The 22661-nt window shown below is 38.3% G+C and overlaps 1 protein-coding gene across 1 annotated transcript in view; it reads left to right on the top strand.

The window, feature by feature from the left end:
• The first annotated feature begins 3760 nt into the window (after window positions 1–3760).
• The window catches only part of LIN7A (lin-7 homolog A, crumbs cell polarity complex component), a 117732-nt gene continuing 98831 nt past the window's right edge, over window positions 3761–22661 (top strand). Inside the window, exon 1 of the mRNA XM_006923788.2 lies at window positions 3761–4058. Within this exon, the coding sequence (XP_006923850.1) occupies window positions 3977–4058 (82 nt within the window). The 5' untranslated portion in view covers window positions 3761–3976. The remainder of the gene's footprint in view (window positions 4059–22661) is intronic.

Below are 22661 nucleotides of genomic sequence, written 5' to 3'. Positions count from 1 at the left end.
CCATCTGACTCTCAATGGCTGTCTTTAGGCTTGTTTTTCTTACACTCCAAATTAAATTGCTTATTTGACCCAAGCAAGCACCTTGCCTGCTCTCCCACTCCTGGCTTGACTCTCTTGCACCCAGGCATGCCCTCTTCTCCCTATCTCTGTTTTCTGTAATCCTGACATTATTCTAGGCCTGATTCAATTGTCAAATCATTCATTCATTCATCAATTAGTCCTTAATTGATCTCTTTCTTGTTTATTTATCACTTTTTTTCTGTCTTTTCTTGTTCACTGCAATCCCAATGCCTAACACAGTGCCTGGCATACAGTAAATATATTAAGTATTTGTTGAATGAGCAGACAGATAAGTGGTTATTGAAACAAATATCAGGATAAAATAAATATAGTAAGATTCTCTATGAATGATGATTTTTTTAAAAACCCACAAACATTTGTATTCCAAAGTATTGGCTGGCACTTCATCTTAGTCTATTGCTATTTTGACAAAGCTGTGAGAATTAAGGTAACATGATATTTTGAATCAATCAAAAATAATTCCTAACACCAAAGGCTGAAAGAATTCCAGTTCGAAGGTACTATTTTCCTCACATGTAACTGTGCATTTACAATCTAAACACATTTTCTTGATATGTTAATGCTTTATGTAAACTTTCTCTTGATTTTGCCACACAATTTAAAAAGATTCAATTAAGTGAAACAGACCTTAATTTGGCTTTGAATAAATTTTTTTAACAAAAACAGATTTTATATTTCGAGGTAGGTAGTCATTTAAATATTAACTTATATTTATATAGAATGGAACCAGTATTACAGTTCTTTTCTGCTTTGACTTAAATTTCCTTTATACAGTTCTCTCTTGGAGTATATCTCCAACATAATTTTAAAAGAGAAAGTTTATGTGTGTATATGTATTTCAGATATAGCTGGAACTCTGAAATAAATAAATTAGATAGACAGAGATATAGATTAGATATAGATATAGATGATAGAGATATACATATACCTGGAACTCTGAAATAAAAGGCTGAAATCACAAAGTCTTCGATAGTACAAAATGAAGTGTGTTTCTTAGTGGACATCACAGGGACTCTTGAATACAAGTGTTACTTTCCTTAAGCAAATTGCTTAACCTCTCTCAGTCTCAGTTTACTTATCTATAAAACGGGATAACAATATCTACTTTTTCTGGGCTGAAAAATAGAAGGAAAGAGAAAACCTAGCACCAAGCTTGGCACATATAAAATACTTAGTAAATATTTATTGAGTTAATGAACTCTATTAAAAATATAGAAACCAATGCACTAAAAATATAGTGATTGTGCAAATAGCTAAAAGCAACATGCATATGAATAGATCAAGTATACTGACTTTCATGAAACACTGGTTGGTACAGGAGTGGCCCAGGCAATTATTCAAGAGACCTAAGTATGGTCACTTCTACCAAAGCAAAGAAGAGATTAAGGAAATTTTCTTATGTCTCTGCATGTCTCAAATATAAATTCACATGTTATTGGAGAGACACTAGTTACTCATACTTCATACAAAAACAAATTCTAATAGATAATGGATTGTTTATTATTCATTTTCTACACCTGTTGAGGCATAAGTTAAAGGCATTGAACTTGCCACTACTAGAAATAATAACTGATGAACATATGATTTGTGCTTCCTCTTACTTTCTCTTTCAATCTTTACAAAAAACTATGGAGCCAATACGGAGAATGATAGAATAAATTTTAAATTAAGGCGCTCAAGGCATAAGTAGAGAAACATGCTATTAAATGTTTAGTGCTGGGGATACATCAGGAAACAAGAAAACAAAAAGCTTATCTTCATAGACCTCATTATCTGGGATTTGTGTTAAAATAGGTACAATTACAGCTTTTAGACTTATGAATCCAACCGCTCAAATACATATTCATAATAAAGTATGTTCTTAAAATAACTACATTAGTGCCAAGGGATTTGTATGTCTCTTTCATCTTCAGTTATTGAATGAGGTTTGATATTTTGTGCAAAACCTTAGAACATACTCTGCTTTTATTGTGCAAAAGTCAACTTCTTTCTGTTGTGTGATTTAGGGTACATGAATAATGACAATCAAGCAGAATTGTTGCTTCTTCTTGTCTCCCACGACAATTCCTTTCGGTGGTGCTTAGAGCATTTACTGCATGAAATTCTTTTAGCTTGCTCATTATTTTGTCTCCCAGCCCAGACTGAGGACTGTCTGAGGAGAGGGTCACATCTCATTATTGTTTGGAAGGCCAGCACCTAACAGGGTGCTTGCCACACTATTCATGTGAGATGTATGTTCATTGCATGAATAAATTTGTATATACTTTACTGTTTTCAAAGCACATTCATATGCACGATCTCATCTGACCCTCAGAAAACTCGGTGAGATTGCAGGGTAGAATTAGTTTCCTCATTTTATAGAAACTCAGTGAGAGTGAAAGTTATTCCCTTATTTGATAGATGAGGAAACTGTGAATCTGAGAAATTATGTGTTTTCTGAAGAGCACATAACTGAGACTTGAATTTCAATAATAGAGTTCTTTCTAAAACATTAAATGAAAATATAGGCGTATTGAACTACTATGTTAGAGATATCATTAGGGTCTGTCAAATGTATGACCAATTATCTTTGATTTCTCAATCGCTGGTGAAATCTTGCTTTCTTTTATAAAAATGTAGACCATGGATGGAAAACATCTTCAGAAATCATCTATATTGTCATCAGAAGACAATGACATAGTTTATGTGCCAATAATTTGCTATAAAACAGACTATATTGCTAGTTAAAATATTTCTCTGTTATAGGGAAGGGGATGGAGGCAGCTTTGTCATTTACTATCCTAAACCAACTGTCATCACCGTTCTGCTTAAACAAGATTTCTTTATACGTCTTAATTTCTTTATCAAGAAATGAGAGTCCCAACAGTGGCAAGATAGCGAATACAGTCTGTTGGGATGAAGGGGTCACAGCCAGTATTTGAAGGTTCTAGTAACTGAATTCTGATCAACTGACTCTGAAGTCACCCTTTTAATAACATCTTGTCCCATTAGATCATAAGCTATGAGAAAGCAGGAACTGTGTTGAATCCCTAAATCAGGCCATGGCACATTCACATGGCATGTAACACTCCTAGCTCAATTCTTGACACGCAAGTTAATATGTGGCAGCTCTGACTAACCACTGGCTACAGATCAACCTAAAAAAGTGATAGGTACATGTTTTACAAACTTTGTTGTTGTTTGTTTGTTTGTTTGTTTTAACGTACAACTATTTTTAAGAAGTTTGCATTTAAGGTACATTATTTTTTAGGTAATATACTCAGGTCCTTAATGGAGACCTACTGATGGAACCCTGGCCTTCTGGCGGTTATATACTGTTATAGGTCAACATTCCAAAAAAGAAAAAAGAAAAAAAAAAACCATGAACAGACCTTAACAGCAACTGTAATTAAATCCCAGCATGTCTGCACTAGAAGCGTTTTCTCTCCAGGGGACGGGATTACAGTGTTGACAATTTCTCTTAATCTCTACTCATATCCCTTTTCAATCTTCTCCCTTCCTCTAGCCGCACGTACACTCTGACCATTTTATTTGAGTGGAAAGTTGAAATAAAACACAGAAGCTACACCCATCCAGCTCTCCGTGGGGGCGGCGGGGGGAGGGGGGAATAGCAAAGTTCTAGGGCAGAACCTTCCTTCCCAGAGCTAGCGAGGCAGTCGCTCTCCGATACCTGCTCAGCTTCACGCCGCATGTGAAGGTCGGCCCGCCAAGAACAGTTGTGTCTCCATCTGGCTGCCAACCCACCCAGTCTTTCTTCTCCTCCACCACCACCACCACCACCACCTTCCCTTCTTTCCCTCCTCTCCCTTCTTTCCCTCCTCCCCCTCCTTTCCGTCTTCCCTCTCCACCCCCGCCCCCAATCTCCTCCTCTTTTTCTCACTACAAGCGGTTGCTGATGCTGAAGCCGAGCGTCACTTCGGCTCCCACGGCAGACATGGCGACATTGACAGTGGTCCAGCCGCTCACTCTGGACAGAGGTAAGGGAGCGGCTCGCCAGCCAGGCTACCGCGTCCCCTCTGCTTCCTTCTCTGTCTCTGCCAACTGCCACCGGGACAGGCGGACGCGCTCGGGTAGGGGGAGCAGAGAGAGCGAGGACGGGCGAAGAAGGCAAGGCGTTCGCGCCGAGAGCAGGATACTTTCTTCCCCTTTCTCTGCCCGCCACGTCTCCGCTGTCCCTTCACGCCGCACTCGTCAGGCCGAGGGGCGCCTTGGCCGGGCTTTGGCGCCCCCGCCGCCACTCCCAGCCTCTCGCAGGGTCGCCTCCGGGCCGCCTGCTTTGTTGGAGCGGATGCGCGGGGACCGCTAGGCGCCCGGGGCTCGGGGTTGCATTGGGGCAGGGAGGAAGCTCGCCGTGCCGGGCGGGGGCGCCTGTAAACCGGAGACCTGGAAAGCCGGGCGGGGGAGCAGCATGATGCCAGCCAGAGCGGCCGGGGGGCCCAGGAAGAAGGAAGTTTGTCCGGGCGCCGAGGGGCGATGGTCGGTCCGGTTGCGGGGCAGGCGCGGCGCTCCCGGGGCGGCCGGTTTCCGGGGGCACGGCAGCGGGGAGCTGCCCTCGGCCGAAAGGGCAAAGCGGGGCGCTGCCCTCGGCCGAAAGGGCAAAGCGGGGCGCGGGCAGCTGTGCCCCGGCCGGGGGTGCAGCGTCGCGGCAGCCGAGCCCGGTTCTTCCCCGCCGTGCGTTTCGTGTGCGCGTGGGGTCGCGCCCGTCCGCGCTGCCGGCCGCTTTCCGGCTGTGGCAACTCAGTTTCCCCTGCCCCAGCCGTCCTCCTCCTCTTCCAGCCGGTGCCACCGCGGTGCCGCGGCTGCGGAAGGCGCTGGGATGCATCGCAGGCTGGATTGAAATTCAACTTTTGACCTTCGACCCTGTGCGTCCTGCTCTCCGCCTTGCAAGGGGAAAGCAGTGTTTGCATTCTCCCCGGGACCTCCCTAAGCCTGGGGATGGAGTCCTCCGCTGCGATCCCGGCCTCCCCGCCGCGCTCGTTAAGGGTTAGTTATACCTGTACCCGTGCGTTCGGGTTTCCTTTCTGGCTTCCAACGCCCACTTGTGAAGTCGCTTGCGTCCCACGACCCTGCAGCGGAGGACACCTGCTTGTCCCCGTCCGCAGCGGCAGGATTTAGGACCCTGGGCGGCCATTTGGAAATGGTGTATTCAGACGAAAATGATTTAGTTCGATGTGCCTCTAAAAATACTCTTTCTAGCGGATTAAACTGGACTGTGGGGCACGGTAAAAGACCATCCTGCTGCGACTACGGTGAAAAAGCCAAAGAACTCAGTGAGGTTTTTAATTTGGAAAGATTGTGGGTGAGTTTAACGCAGTCTGTTGGCCCCAGAATAGATGTTAGGTAGTGCCCATAGCAATCTTACTCGTGGTAAGAGTTGAAAAAAAAAAAAAATTGACTTTATATTGGGAAATGTTGATGCAAACTAGTAAATTATTAACAGTAAAGAGCTCAGAAGTAAATTGTATAACCCACGATTTCACCCCAATATCATCATCTGTGCTAAGCAGGATTAAATCTGTTGCCGCTAAGAGCCAAACAGTGGGCATGCTATTAGAAACTATGAATTTCCTAACCATTTCTGTTTTAATGTGATGAGCTCTTATGTCGTCCCATTACTAAATCAGTCTTTAAATATCCCAAGTAAAACGACTATATTAGAAGAAGAAGAAAAAAAAAAAACACTCCAAGAAAATTGCATACCTGAGTGATTTTATATACTACTACCTACTACTGAAAATATTTCACTTTTTGGTATTACCTTAGCCCTTAGATGCCTCTCTCAGTTGTGGAGAGGAAGTGTAATCTGACCAAGATCTATTCTTAAAGTTTGTTCTTGTTCACAGCCAGACTGTCCCTGTCCTTCCCAGTGTGATTAGTTTCATGCAGTAAATACCTCAAGAGGCAAGCTGGGTGAGACTGTGGATGTATCTGAATAAATTCACCAGCAGCTCACTGCAAAGTCTGTAATTTATGGATGATGGGTTATTGGCAGCATCGCTGTGCATAAAGTCAATATATAAAAATAGTTTTCTCTTTACCTGATTAAGATATAGTTGCATCATTAAACTGATAAAATAAGGAGTTCTGAAAAATTGCCTACAAAAAAATGGAAGTCTCTTAAAAGAGGCAGCCCAATATTGCTTATCTGGGTTCTAGTTGTAACTGATACTCACCTTGGTTGAGTCTATTAATCTCTTTGGGCATCAGTTTTCCTCTGTGCCTCACAAAGAGTTTGGCTTACATGATTCCGACACTGCGCAGCTTTAATTTGATTAATTAAAATTAGGACTCAGTTTCTGGTTACCTACTGGAAGGTTTTCCAGATCACCCTAGTCTCCCAGGTTGTTCTGATGCCCTTTTATGTGCTCCAAGGTCACCTGCTGCTTTGACTCTATCAAAATATTTCTCACACTGTTGCATCTGTCTCTTCCTTAAATAGAGCTCCTTGAGAGAAGAGACCATTTACAAAATCTTTGTATTTTCAGTGCCTGGCATAGACCCTGATCACAGTACAAAACCACAAATGAATGTAAGTTCGTGTGCGTGAACTAAGGACTGCAGTAACTTAAGCACTGTTAAAATATAGAGATTTAGTTGTGAAGTGAAGTACAGATCATAGATTCACAACATTTTGCCCCTGGGAAGGATGGCAGGGAGAATATAAACCAGTGGTTTTTAACCTTTCTTTTTCCATATACACTTTATGATTTTCATCAGTAACATAGCTCACCAAGGCTGTGATTATTAACTAAGGGAGATTATAGCAAGTGGGCAAATGAGAGGAAAGAAATAAGATGCTTGACAGCCTCACAAGGACATCTCAGCAAACCTGAATACATAATCCATAACTTGAGAGCTACTGGTTCTTTTTTAGCATCTTTATTTTTCAAATGAAAAACATGAAAGAAATGATAAAAGATGTTTTCAAGGTTACTATTCCAGGTAGCGGGAAATTTTATGCTACAACCTAATTTTTTCTTGTTTGATGCCCTTTGGCACCATAAATTGATTTATCTGGAATCCTCGGGGTAACAATTTCAAGCAAACAAATCCGAGCTATAGATTGAAATTAAGATTTACTACTCCCAGCTTTCAAAAGCTATCTGAAAGGAAGAATCTTAGAAGTCTGCACTAGCTTCTTGGGTCTTGTCTGGGAAGCAAACCTTTACCAGGCTGGGCCCTGAAAGGATGAGCAGGTTAGCTTAAGATTTTTACTGCTCCAAACTCTTCCCCATCTGCCATTAAGATCTCATATTAACCTTATAGAGGCCTCTGGGTGGCTATGACCGCAACAGATTCCTGTTCACTCTGGTCCCAGTTCTGGGGGGTTCTTCATTTACTTATTGTTTATCTACTATATGTGAGACCCTACTGGAGGATTGGCTTATATTGGTGAGATAAACAGACATAATTCTAGTCTCTGTCATAATTAGAGTCTACCTGTAGAGAGAGATTACACACACACACACACACACACACACACACACACACACACATCTGCAAACCATTCGTTCATTTATTCATTAGTTCATTCAATCCATATTCCTTTATCACCTACTATATACGAGATGCTATAGGAATACCAGAAACAGTATTTCTCCTTGTATGGTCCTTAAGAGTCTATTAGGGGAAACAAATAATAAGGAAGGAATTAATCTAGTCAACAAATAAGTATTGAGTGACAACCTTATGGCAAGCACTGTTTTAAGCAATGTGGCAGTAGTAATGAACAAAATAGATTGAGTTTAAAGGTGTTTACATGCTAATGAGAGAGTTTCACACTGAATAACATATATAACTATAAGCACTAGCAAGAAAAATAAGACTGGATCAAGGAGTTGACGGGGGTGGGGAGTTTGCTATTTGAAATATGATAGTTAAGGAAGGCCCTCCGAATTGGTGACATGGAAGAAGAGACATGCAAAAGTGAGGAAGCAAACTTTGCAGCTATCTGTGGGAATGTACTCAGGAGAAGAACCTTATATGTGCATGCTGGGAACATCAAGGAGGTCAGTGTGAAGATGTGAGCACATGTGAAGAGTAGTGGAAAATAGGATGTATGAAGTTGGTAGCCAAGGGCCGAGGATGTAACTTATAATTAGATTAGCTGAAAATATGAAGCGCTCTCAAGACCATAAACGTGGTGTGAAGATAATGAATAATAGGGAAGGACCAATTTAGGTCGTATTGGTCAAGGAAAGCTCACTGAGAAAGCAAAATTTAACCAGTTCTGATGTATTAATAAGATCCTTAGGAAAAAAAGTATTCTGGATAGAGGGAAGAATACACATAAAAGCAATTCCATGTGTACAACTTGGCAACCATGCATTAATACATCTGTAATGATTGAAAGAAATTACAAGAAATAGTAACACTCTAAGTAAGTATCGGATAGAAATTTGTTTATAACTATACTAAGAAAATCTATAGACCAGCTTTTTGCTTATTGCTAGGCTAAAACATCATATACTTAGATCTTTAAAAATATGAGCACTATATAGTACTATGCATAAATTTACATGTTGAATCCAAGTGATCATAATATGAGATATACTCATTTTCAGTCTAATATTTTATATTAGACAGTGATATAGAAAGTAGCACTTGAAAGTTACCCTTGTGGCAAAGAGAAGATTCTGATGAGATTAGTGTGATATCTTCTCTTCCAGAATTTAAAATGTTCACAGCAATTCTTTACATCAAGGTTAATTTGCTCAGATTTTAGTCTCCAAAACTAGAAATGACCTTTAGTTAAACTCAAGGGAATGAAGCAGGTTACAAGCCATGATGCTTAACACCTTCATAACAAAGAACATGGCAATACCTAATTATGTAAAAGACTTCATGGGTTTAGGCACTTTCTTAAGTCCAATAGCTCCAACTCTTCTTCACTTTCTATCTCAAGGTCAGAAAAAGATAATACAACAGAATTCTTCAAAAGTTCACTTCTGCTAACATTTCCCACCTAATTTTAAGCAGAATGGCTTTTAAAAATAATGGCTTATAAATAAATAATAAAAACCAACTTTTGGAAAAAAAATGGATAATTAAAACAATTACTAGAAGTAATTAAAATTGTGTTGTTTTAAATATTCGAGACTTTGCTTATGTGATCAATAGCTTACAGTCTGATTTAGGTGCTTATATAAAATAAAATGTTGGTGTCACAGTCATCTAACTTTTCTGTTAAATTCAACTTGAATAATTTGCAAAAATATAAATGGAAATCTTGATTTCTTGGCTTCTAAAATAAGCTGTAATTTAAAATATTGATTAAACAAATCTTGATGTGTTTTCCCTTTTTAAAAAATAAAACATTTTGCTTTAAAAATTCTAATATAAAATGAAGAGCTTTTATTTTGTGGATTTCAGCCTTATGGAAAAAAAACAAGAGAGCAAAAATCGAATGCAAACGAAAATCCCATGGTACTATACTTTTCATAGAATTCGTGATACATTAAAATTTTCCCTTTTTATTTTTCAAGGCATGCAGAGCTTATGACTTTATATATCTCCCAATTCAAGCCTTGGGCAGCCCGTAGCTTTTCTAATCTGCTGTATTCACCAGTTTTTATAAAATTATGATTTGCCTGAAAATTGCTTTTGCTCATAGTCCAAAAAGGCTTGCTGCTTCTCTCTCTGCGTTTTTTGTTTGTTTGTTCATTTGTTTGTTTGTTTGTTTTAACAGGAGGGGAGATTAAAGGAAGAAGGAAAATAAAAATTAAGCCTAGTTTTTATATTGTTTTAAATGTGTGTGCACTGATGGTTGTGATGGGGCAGGAAAGAGAGAGGGACTGACTATACTTTATGGCTCCTGTCCTAAAGCCTTCTCGCATGAGCAGCCAGATGTATTTTGGTCTACAAATATTAAGTACTTGCTTGTTTATTCATGTTTTCTGTAGACGTCATTAAACATTAAAAAAATTATAGCACTTTTTTGTTTCGCAAATTAGTATTTGAGTGTTTCCTTTTGCAATATATAGTTACAGAACTTTTTTCAAGAGCCAGAATTGTGTCACATCTACCTCTTCTTTCCTTTCATAATAAAGAGTTGCAAAGAGAGACTCAAATTTTCAAAGTTTTGATTATTTAAAAAGGGTATTTTACATTTGGTGATAGTCTTCTACAAAGTTTTGAAATTGAAAAGAAATTGAGAAATCATTGCCGGAGAGTCCAGGGAAAGAAAAATAAATCTGGTGAAACCTAATTTGATGTCAGCTATCCAAGCCCTGGGATGGATTTGGTGTGCTCTGGTTATTTATGAAATAATGATTTTGCTTTCAGAGTGCTTTTTCAGGGATTACAACTAGGGTTTAGCTATTTAGTAGGGAAAAAGGAACAGTTAGAGAATAGTATCAAATGGGAATATTTATACTGGATATTAGGGATGGTATAGGTGCAAAGCCAATACCTCTTGGAGAGAGTTCTTTTCTTAAAGCCTTAACATCTTTCTATTAGGGTATGGTCAGGAAACATGCTCCATTTGTTTATATAGAGCCCAACATGTTATTTGGCACATAGTTGGCACAGTCAGCGTTTGTTCATTGGTTGAATGGATGAATGAATGAAATTCGTATAGCTAGATCAAGTGTCAGAGGAGTTATTCTTAATGCAAAAAAAGAAGCAGTCAGACCTGTAATAATGCAAAAGCAATGCCTATCTTAGGTTATTACTTTGCCTCTGTGTGTGTGCGTGTGTGTGTAGCAGACATGTAAAAGTGCAATGCTTTCCAGGGCCAAGAAAGGATGAGAGATACTGGTGTTGGTATCCATAGCCCTACTTCCATTGCTTGCATCCACCTGCTGTCTTAATTTGTTAATCGAACCAGGCAAGTTAATCCCAGAATAGTACTGAAAAGGTTAAAACAGCGGGGAAGGGGCAGCTCCGGCAGAATTTCCCACATACACACATACCAATAAGCTATACTGTCTCATCTTTTTTTTTTTTTTTTTTTACTACAAATGGATAAACGATAGAGCTATGTCCTGAGAAACAAGTTAAAGTGAGTTTAATTTGAAATCACACTGTGTTGGCAAATATGAACATAACCTTAAAAAGTCACATTGATTTCATCAGTGCTTTGTGATTGAATTTTACTAAATCCTGTGTTCCCCAGATTTGAAGACTTGCCTAATAAAAATAAATATGGCCAAAGACTATTTGAAAAAAATGATGTCGAATTGAAAAGTATTTTGAAGTTATACCCAGATTTTTGTCTTGGATGGAAAACTAGGGCTTCTAATTTAAACTGGTGGTAATTTCCCGCTAGAAGCGCTGTAGCTCTTTTAAGTCCAACTAATGCTGCTATTTTTGTTTACTTGCCCATTGTGGTGGTAGTTATGATATTTCAGTATAAAATATGTTTTCTTTTTCTATCAAAGGATTATCTTTAACCAAAAAAAGATAGAATAATGGGAATCACAGAATGGGAATAAGATTTGAACCCCCAAGTTAGACGAAGGAAGAAAAATCAAACCATAGCTGATTCTGTTTAAAAGTTATGAGAGAATTGGAGAATATGGCTGAGAGACTGCTAAAAGTGATTTTTGAGGAATATTGTAGAAAAGAAGTAATTGCTGATGGACAGATATCCCGGCTTCTAAAAAGATGAGGAGTTTTAGGAAAGGAAACTATAGTTCAATCTACTCGTGGCCTCCTGGCAGAAAAATCTAAGGCATATTCATAGAAGAATGGAATATTGATTGGCACTGTGCATGAAAAAAGGGGTTCTATGGAAAGTAACCTCAGTGGGTGATCTGATCATAAATTTCTAACTGGGCAGGTCTTGCGGAGTAGTCAGGCTCCAGACTTACATATAACCTTTTAGCAAAAGATTTATCTTTGCCTAAAGCAAGCCATCCATTGTTTATGAGCCTCTAAGTTAGCACACTTTTGAAACAGCCATAACCATCCTCAAGGAAACACGTAATCTTGTTAGCTGTCCTGCAATACAATCCCAGAAGTGCTTTTTCCCACCTCCATGTAATCTTGCTCCCTAGCATATGTCATAAGTTTGGCTCAAATAAACTCTTATAAAAATTCTCTATAGGTTTAGACATTTCTTATGTCAACAGCACTTAAAAAACTAATCCCACAGAAAAAAACTGATCATCCCACAGAACCTACATGGGATCAGTAAGAATAGGTCTAGTCAAATTTTAGGTATGTGCCATAGCCATACTATACTCATAACATCACAACTCTGGAAGAAGTTTTGTGGAAAATGTAGAGGTATGTGAAGTGGATAACTGCATTCTTGGATTTCTAGTGGTTAAAACACTACCCCACAGCAGTATGGTTCTCTGCCATATTCAACATTGTTATCAATATTTTGGATGGAGAAAATACAAGATTTTTATAGGTGACATGTAACTAGGAGGAACAGCCAATAATTTGGCCAATCATCATATCAACCTAGCTTGAATGGCAGGGATAGCAAAATTCAAGCAGGTACATTTGAAGACCTAATTGACTCTGTCACACGATTCATGAATCTGGCATCCTCCCATCTAGCAACTAGAAAGGCACGTTTAGGAATTGTACAAAATGGAAGGGTTTTACAAACAGAGAGAGGGGTGTGACTAAATATTTTAGGCTAGGACAGGTTCCCATAGGGGAAAGCTGGGGGTTTTATCAGGCAAATTAATAGTGTTGATTGGGAAATTCCAGAATGATTTGTTTAAAATTCCAGTCCTGGGAGAGGCTGAAACTGCAATTATGTTAGTTAAGTTTGGGTTTGGTGACATGGCTTAGTGAAAGTGACTCCATTTTGGCAACCCCCCCCTTTTTTTAAATAGCATGTTACAATAAAAGATATAAAATTTAGTGGAAATGAATGTGTTTTCATTCATTCATTCACCAGGAAGAGGGATCCAGCCCTGGCTATTCACTGCCCTTGTTTGTCCTGCCCAGTGAGTACTGCCCCATAGGACTCCTCTCTACCACCTGGAAAACCCACAGGCCCTGACCTCAGTTAAGGTATCATGATTCAGTCCTACACAGGGGCAGTGGTGGCTTAGAATGGCAGATGTGCACCCCAGTGTCAGCCAGCCTGGATTTGAATTCCAACTTTTCCATTTACTAGCTCTACAACTCCTAATATTACTAGATTATTTTAAATCTCAGTTTTCTTCATAAAATGGCAAATGATAAAAATAGGACCGACTTCATGGAACGTTGCCTTTAAATGAGTTAATATGAATAAACTACTAAGGACAGGCCCGACCAAATAACCACTAAACAATGATATTATTTTTTCCCTGATTCCTAGAAGTTGGGTACTCTCACCTTACTGCCAGAGGGCAAGACAGATAATACTTTTTGCCTTCAGACTATATACTGAGAGGCAAGGACCCTGTTTATTTTAGTATTCTCTAGAAGCAGGAAGCATTTGGAGATGCCTGGAGGCCAAAACAACCCACTCTTTTCCAAAAAGCATTTCCTTCTTGATGCACCTTTTTCATAGTTCTACGAGAGCACTTACCACATAAGATTGAATTTTTTCTTTTACACTGCTGTCACCCTAAACAGCGTAAGTTAATTATATTCATCTTTGTGTACCCACTGCCTATCACAGTGTCTGAAATATAAGTGTTCAAATGTGTGCTGAAGACAAAGTGGTTTCTCTTCAAATATTGCATCATTTCAAGGTTAAGACTAGGTAAGTGAGCAGATAATAGAAGATGACAGATTTTTATTCAAGAAAAAAAAATCCTACATTTATTTTGTTCAAAATTAGAATGGGTGCCTTCTGGGAATTAGTAAACATTCTATTACTTGATTACTGGAAATGTACAGGCAAAAGTTGAATGACAAATAAAAAATTCCAGATGGACTTTAAGGTTTGTGATTGTTTAGGACGGGGATTCAAATTTATGCAGATGTTCAACGTTTTTCTATTTCTAGCCAGATATCAAAAATGTACTAAATATTTTTTTGACTGGAGGGTAATACAACCAAGAGTAACTTTTTGATTCTTTTTCAGGGCTATTTTACTGTAAAGCATTACATGATGCTGAAATAGGCAAACATGTAACAGATGAGAGGGGTGAGCTCAGGATCCAGATGTCTGGGTTCAAATCTTACCTATCCCTGCCTCTTCTTGGCTATTTAACTTTGGCTTGTTATTATCTTCTCTGTACTTTGTTTCCATCTGTAAAACTGAACATAATAATAGTCTCTACCTTTTAAAATTGTTGTAAAGATTAATTGAGAAAACATATGCAGGTGCTTAGAACACTGCGGGGTCCTTAGCCATTGCTCAGTGATGAGTAATTATTCCCCACCTCTTCTCCCCAGGGCCTGTGCTTTTCCCAGTGCAATAAATGGAAAGTGCACAAGCTTCAGATTTAGACAGACATGGATTTGAATTGCAGTTCTTCCACTTAGCAGCTTTGGAAGCTTAGAGTATTGCTTACTTTCTCCACCTTTTACGTCTTTCATTCTTAGTATAGGAATAATGACACCCACTTTGCATGGCGATACACTCCTTTGATTCCTCCTTCAATAAGCTGTTCAAGGAAAAGTAAATGAGAGTCTACTACATGAGAGGTCCCAAATCAAGGGCTAGAGGTAGAACTTGCAGTCTAGGGATGGTAGACATTAAACAGAAAATATGCATTAACATAGCTTGAATATTTTAGGAACAGCTCACATATACTGAGTTTGTGCTTCATGCCAGGCATTGTGCTTAGATCTTTTCATGTTTCATTTCAATCAGTCCTCACAACAAACCTTTGAGACAGATGCTGTTAGTATTATGAAGATGTGGGAACTGAGGCATAAAGAGGCTAAATAAAGCAATTGGAGCTCAGATTGGTTGATTCTTGAGACCTCTGCTACACTGTGAAGAGCAAGTGCATAGGTCTGTAACAGACTCTGTAACAAGCCTTGAAGCACTTGAACTTTAAGGGGCAACAGAAACAGAATTGCTTGCAAAGGCTTCAAGGAGTAGGCAGACAGGTAGGTGGCACACTAGGAAAGCATGCTGCCCCAGACAGTAGGTAAAGAACTTTGTCTCCAAAGCTTATAAAAAGAGCGTATACTAATGTTGTTGGTAAAGATTAAGCGATATATTTTAAAAGTCTATTGAAAAATAGCTGGTGTTTAATAAATGGTTGTGCTTACTATTCATGGTGGTTATTAATTTCTTAGTACTAAAGGTCAAAATGCCCATTGATAGAATTATAAGAAAGCACTAGCAATGTTCTGTCCCTTCTTCCCATGCGGTGCCAGTGACCCCCAAAATAATGACTGTGACATTCAGATGACCTTTCAGTGATCTGTAATACACAGACAAAACTTCATTGACCTGGGCTCTTGACAGGCTCACATAGGGAGTGAAAAAGTGATGATAGTACCCCAGATCCCCTTTCCCTACAGCCTTTGCCTCCAAGTGGGATAAGTGAGAAGGTTTTGAGAATATAGCAGAACCTGAATTTCAGGCATGAAAATGAATTTGTGAACTTTTTGTTTTCCCTTCAAGATTAGTTCTAAATGTCTCGAAAAGCGTAAACAGCCTGCTCACCCAGCATCATTAAAATACATACCTTGAGGTTTTGATGAAGATTTCAGCGGACCATGCAATGGCTATATCTGTCTAGCATTAAATGCAGAAGAGATGCCCCAATTAAGTAAAACTTACAGATAACTAAAGCTTACTCCTTTAAGCCTAAAGTTAGTAATTTTAAAACATTTTTAACCTAAAAATATAGGTTTCATTTCCTTTCCTTCTTTGGCGTGGCATATGTTCTCTAGAAGATGGAATTTTTATAAAGGAATGGTGGACGATACTACAAACAAGACAGTAAAATTTAATACATATTACTAAAGGAATGCTGAGATATTTATTATGATGGCTCAAAGGGAAATTCTTCATTACTCCAGCTTCTCAGACTTATCGTAGTTTGTTGAGGTTGACAGAGACATCTCTCTGGATAAAGGAGGTATTTTCTGATCATGCAGACACTCATTTCTTTGGATGTCACACATTTCCTAAGTATTGCCATGTTGGCTGGCATCCAATTGATGACTGGAAATAGCAAAGTGTTAAGATTGGGTGTATATTATGGACTGAATATTTGTGTTTCCATCTTCTAAAATTCATGATGAGGGCCTACCCCACAGTGTGATAGAAATCAGAGGTGAGACTTTGGGAGGTAATTAGGCTTAGATGAGGTCATGTGTGTGGGGCCCCCATGATGGGATTAGTGTCCCTAGAAGAAGAAAATCAGAATGAACTCTCTCTTCATCAAGTGAGGAAACTTCTAGAAGATAGAAGTCTGCAATCCAAGACAAGGTTTCTCCCCAGGAACTGAATCTACTGGCACCTTCATTGTGGCTTCTAGTACTGTGAGAAATAAATGTCTGCTTTTTAAGCCACCTAGTCTATGGCATTTTGTTATAGCTGTCTTCATATGATCTTGGACACCATAGCCCTCTGTCTTAAGTAGTTGAACAAATTAGTCAGAAGCAAGATTAGGAGTACATTGACGCACGTTAAGTTATGCCTGTTGTCCTGTTTAGTTTTACCCCTCCTCTGAGGGGTGGGAGAGGTTTACAAATCTCTGTCTTATGTATACTAACAAGTTTTCAAAGCTTTTTCACTTGGATTGCTCTCCATTATTTTCAGAGTTTTAAAAGAAAATACATTCTTTTTTTTCTTAAAAGTGTCTTCTGAATACTTTTCAAAATGAGATTGTCTATTTGTAAATTATCAATTTTCTAAATGTAAATGAGCTCTAACTGATTATATAATATCTTATATTCAGATAATATTTCACTGATCTAATATTGATGTAGGACTTTGTTAACTTGCCATTAATCTTTTTTTTTTTTTTTTTATTGTCTGTAGTGGTGGCCCTAAGATTGACAGTATATACCTTGAATTTATCAGTCTTTCTTTAAATAATATAATTTATATACAACAATAAACTTCCAGTTGCTCCCTCCCATCATTTATGCTGCTATTATACCTATAATTCATTGGTAGTAATTTATTTTAAACCAGAGGTCATGAACTATAGCCCATGACCAATCCAGCCTAATCCAGCCTATTAGCTCTTTACATTTTTAAATGGTTGAAAATAAAAAGAATATTTTGTGACACATGAAAATTATATTAAGTTCAAATTTCAGGGTCCATAAGTGAAGTTTTATTGGAACACAGCCATGCTCATCTATTTACATATTATCTATGGCTGCCTTCATGTTGCAATGCTGAGTTGAGTAGCTGTAACAGAGAACAATTGGTCTGTAAAGCTTAAACTATTATCTGCTCCTTGACAAAATGCTTACTGACCTCTGCTATTAAAGCATTAAAAAAATAGAGAAGAAAAAATATCTTTTATAGTTACCTTTAATTTAACCGTTCGAGGAGCTCCATCCCCAGCCTTCAGGTTTCCTTGAACACTTGTGTCTCACATGGTTTACTGTCTTTACTCTCTGCCCCACCACCCCAGGGGTAGACTGCTGTTGCTTGTTACTTGGTACTTAGCAGCCTGATGGTGGAAGGCAAAGGGGCCTTGATTGTCCTGGCACAGCCTCTGTCTCAGGAAGGCTTTGTGCCTGGGTCTCAAGGATGGGGCTTTCTCAGTGATCCTGCTTCTCTTTGGTCTACCAGATTAAACTCTGCCTTTCTGGTTAGAGGGTCTTTCGTGGGAGAGTTCCCTGCCCCAGTGGTAGGGGACCTCTCATAGTATTGGTATAGGGGCCTGAAAATAGGTCTGTTTCCTGCCTCCCCCTCCCTCTCCCTTGGGATAGAGGTTTTTTTTTTTTTTTTTTTTTTTTTTTTTTTACCTTCTCCCAGTTGCAGTGGGTCTTCACCTCTACCCTTTGACCTAATCCATCCTTTCTCATGAGCCTCCAGTAAAGATTTGTGGAAAAACTCCTATGAGTGTTTGCCACTCTCAGTGGATCTGTACTCTCATGTAGCTCACATTTGGACTTCCATCAGCTTGTTAAAAATTTTAGCCGAATTCTTCTTACCCACTTATATGGCACCCAGTGTCTCTTCCACCCATGCTTTGTCACAGGTGAGCCCGGGCTTGCTTCCCTCTGTTTGGATGGGTTTCTGTATTCTTTACTATTACGGTTTTGGCAAAGTTAACTCATTCTATCTGAGCTATAATTAACACTAACTAAGTTGAGTAAGAAATTGTGTTCCCAGTTGGGAAGACAGACTTTGAAAGCATTTTTGCAGCCTGGCTAATTTTTGGTACTTATTTGCACATCTGAGCAACTATTTGGTCAGACAAACTGTTTTTATGTTGTTACTCATATTTCAAATTAAAATTCAATTTAGAGACTAATTTGAATGAATCTGTAATATGGCATGTGAGCTAACACAGAACCTCTTCCATTACAAACATCAAGTTGTGTTAGATAAAATTTAACGATTAAAAACCTATGTATAGCTTTAGAGTACAAATAAAAAAAATGTAATCTCCAGGTGCCCGAGGAGAAAAAAGAAGTGAAGGCTGGAATGGTAGTGGTATTGAGCTGACACCTTGGTGGAAATGGAGGGAGGAAGATAAAAAGGTACCAAGTGGTCCCAGACTTATAAATAAGCCCACAGCCCGGGGCAGTGCAGGACTGGGGGTGAGATCTGCATTATCACCACGCCCCAAACTGCATTACTTACCTTGGAGTCTGAATATATGCCACAGAGTTGGTTCAGGAAATTTTCTGTCAAAAAAACTTATATGAAAGGAATCTTAGGCTAGGGCAGACTAAAAGAAGTAAAATGAAAGACAACACTCAAGAAATATCTAGCTGTATTGATTTCTCATAGAACAAACAATTCCTGCCAAATATGCACTCATAATTAAACATTAGAAACAGAAAGAGACCAGTGGAGTGTTCACAACAAACTAAAGTGAAATGAGCCCTGTGTTTCTAGCATAGGGAACAGAAATTCGGAGAGAATCAGGTATGTCTGAAAAATTTAAAAATTTTGATATAGAAGAAATCAGAGAGATTAAAATAAGCATATTTATAATTATTAAAAATATTTTAAAAGAATAGAAACTATACGAAAACATGACACTGAAAAAAGATAGGTAAGTTTTAAAAAAATTATTAAAAAAAAGAAAAGAATACTAAAAGATTTTTTTTAAAAAATAAAATGACATTAAATTATATTAAAGTTTTCAAACACTTGAAAACTTTTATTTGTAAGACCATATTTGTGTATTACATAGAGGAAAAAAATAACAAATAGCACCATTTTCACTTTATCTGATGCTATAAACATTTACTAGAAATGACTTGAACCTGAAAGGAAGCTGTTGCAGGTTAAGTATTAAAACATTCAGGAAATGTGTTTTATGTTTGGTTTGAGATATTAATCTGAGTGTGCCATCCCATCCATTAAACTCTTTAGTGGCTTCCTGTTGTCCAACATTCTTAATACGGCTGGCCTGCTGGGTTTTCTAGAGTGGGATTCTAGAGTTGTTTTTTTCCAGCCTCCCTTTACCACTCTCTAAGGCCAGTGTTTTAGAGCTCCTTCCACTTATAAACATACCCTCTCAAATTTGTTATTCCTTTGCCTGGAATGCTTTTTCCTCAGATAATAATTTGTCCTGAACTTCATTTAGTCTCTGCCGAAACTTTACCTCCTTAGCCACTGTATCTAATTAGTCTTTTTTTTCCCATCATTCTTTACTCTCTATCCCAGTTTAATTTGTTTTTATAGCATTTTTATTAACTGATCATATCCCAACAATTTATTTATATATGGTCTTTTCCCTTTACTGTTTATGTTCCAAATGCCTAGAACACTGCCTGGTATGTTGTGATTATTTAATAAATATTTGTTGAATCAACAAATAAATGCAGGGTCTTGGCAATGTTGTTCTCTTTATGAGGAAGCTCTTCCCTTTCTCTTCTTCCCTTTTCCTGGCAAACTTCTATTTGTGTTCTTAGCATTCGGGTTTCAGATTCCTCAAGAAGTCTTTTCTTGTTCCCTCAGTCTAGGTTAGATCCCTTTGTTTATGTTTCTGTGGCATGTTATAATGCCCTTTTGTAAATTTATTCTGTCATTCACTCAACAAATATTCATTGAGCACCTACTATTGTTCCAACCCCCGTTCTAGGCCCCGGAGATGCAGTAGTGAACACAACAGACATAATCTCAACACTTGTGAAGCTTATATTCTAGTGGGACAAGGGTGGAGGGCAGACAAGAAGTAAAACAAGTAAGTACATAATACTTTATGTTAGGAGACATGAAGCAGGATTGGGGGATGAGGGATCTAAGGAAATAAGGGGTGATTCTTTTATATAGAGGACCAGGGAAGTCGTCACGTGTTAGATGTTTTAAAAGAGAAACTGTAAGGAAATGAGGGGTTGGCCCTGATGATAACTGGGGAAAAGTGGCCCAGTCAGAGGAAATACCAACTGTAAACACCTGTAGTCAATAATGTTCTAAAAGTATTGTCAGAACGGCAATGAGTCTAGTGTGACTGGAGCAGAGTTAACAAGGAAAATGGTAGCCTGTAAAAGATGAAGTCAAACAGAAACTTTTTTAAAATATTTTTTTACAGATAATATCATTTTAGGTTTTACAGTTTTCACTGGGATGGGAAGGGGGAAGAGGAATGGGGAGATTGTAGGTTTTGGCCCCATGGTTCTAAGAACTCCAGGTCTTGAAGGGACAACCCCAGGAACAGCCGCAAGGTGGCGCCAGGCTGCACAGGCGGCCCCAGAGTGCTGTCGGGGGCTGGGAACTGGGAGCCTTTGTGTTTCTTCAGCATTTACTTAATGATGAATCAGGTGTCTGGCTAGAGTGTCTGAAAAGATGAAGCTTCACTTTACTGAGGTTGGGAAGATTATAGAAGAACATAGGGAGAAAGGGTTAATCCAGAAGGATTATAGACTTGGGACATGTTGAGATATCTATTAGACACCCAGATGAAGAGTTTGAGTTGGCAGCTATACATAAAATTCTGGAATTCAAGGAAAAAGTCCAGGATGGAGATATAAATAGGGAAGTTATCATCATATAGATGGTATTTAAAGCCGTATGGGGGATGAAAAGACTTGAAGTTTGATGATTCAGCTCTGGGTAATTCTAACATTTAAAAGTTAGAAGATGAGGAAGCACCAGCCAGGAAGGAAAACCAAAAGTAAGTGCTGATCAGAATCCAAGTAAATGGACCTTTTAAGAAGATGGAAAGGATTATCTATGTGAAATGCTGATAGGTGAAGTAAGATGTCATCTGAGAATTGACTATCGTGTCTAGCTGTGTGGAGGTCATTGGTGGTCCTGACTCTGTTGAAATAGCGAAGGATAGCTTTATTGGAGTAGGTTCAAAAGGGGATAGGAACAGATGTTTTAAGGACACTATGAACAACTTTTTCCAAAAACTTTTGCTTTCAAAGGGAACATAGACGCAGTACAGTAGCTGGAGGAAGATATAATATTCAACATGTTTGTAAGTCCAGTGTCTGTAAGAATAGTAAGAACTATACGCTGTGATAACAAGCTGTGTCCATCTTGTTAACTGCTTTTTGTCGACTACAACGTTTGACCCAAAGCAGATGTACTATTAAATATTTACTGAACAAGTAAGTATGATTTCAGTTAAAATTACAACCTAAAAATTGTTATGGTTTAGAAATATTTTCGGTAGATATTGCTTTTTTTTTTAATTGGGCAAGAACATGTATTTTAACACAGGTAAAAAATAAAAATGAAGTGATCATGGATAATATGATCATTCTACATCTACTCACCAATTCCCCAGCTGACTCAATTATGCTAAGCACCACATACAACCTTTGTTTCAGAAAAAAATGTGCAATATGATAAGTTAATTTGCTAAAAATATTCAGTGCAGGTAGCTTTAATTATCTATAGCAGAATTTTTTAAATCATGGAGAAAGAACAAAAATATATTTTTCTTTGGCTAAGTAGACTTCTGTTTAAGTTTGGAGACCATCGGGAAAACATTAAGTTTTTAAGGAGATGCTTATAGCACCATAATTGTGTGTGTGAAAGGTTGATTCATTGTCAAGTGATGGTACACATTTATTTGATATGGAGGTGAGCAGTTGTAGTGCAACAGATCCTGTTTGACATCTGTCTAACTATAGAGATGAATAAAGTCATGAAAGATAAGATGAAACACGTAGGTTGCAGATAGATAGGGGTACTCAGCTTTCTTTGATGGGTAATTGAGAATGTTTCAAAATTTTGAGCAGAAAAGTGAAATGCTGTATATCTATTAACTAACATGAAAATCGGTTACAGAAATGAATGTATGGGGAAGAGCAGTGTTTTATAAAATTACTTTGGGAGATTTTATTGGACGCTCCTTGAAAAAGATTCCATGGTAAACGAATTAGGGTTTGCCAACATTAGGTTAAACAAACTTAAAGATATTCCTTTACTGTGTAGTCTAGGATATACCTTGTGAATCTCCAAGTCTTGTGGAATATGGAATTCTTCGTTAATGAACCCTATTATTCTTTGGAACAGTTTGACAGTTTTCAGCTTATCGTTGTTGTAATCTGAACTGAACTGAACTTGAGGAGAAGTTATGGGAATGGAAAGGAAGGAAGAGCTAATAATGGGCATG

Source organism: Pteropus alecto, unplaced genomic scaffold (genome assembly GCF_000325575.1).
Source record: "Pteropus alecto unplaced genomic scaffold, ASM32557v1 scaffold76, whole genome shotgun sequence".
Classification (NCBI taxonomy): Eukaryota; Metazoa; Chordata; class Mammalia; order Chiroptera; family Pteropodidae; genus Pteropus; species Pteropus alecto.
Note: the sequence above shows the minus strand (reverse complement) of the source record. Positions and strands in the feature narration are given on the sequence as shown.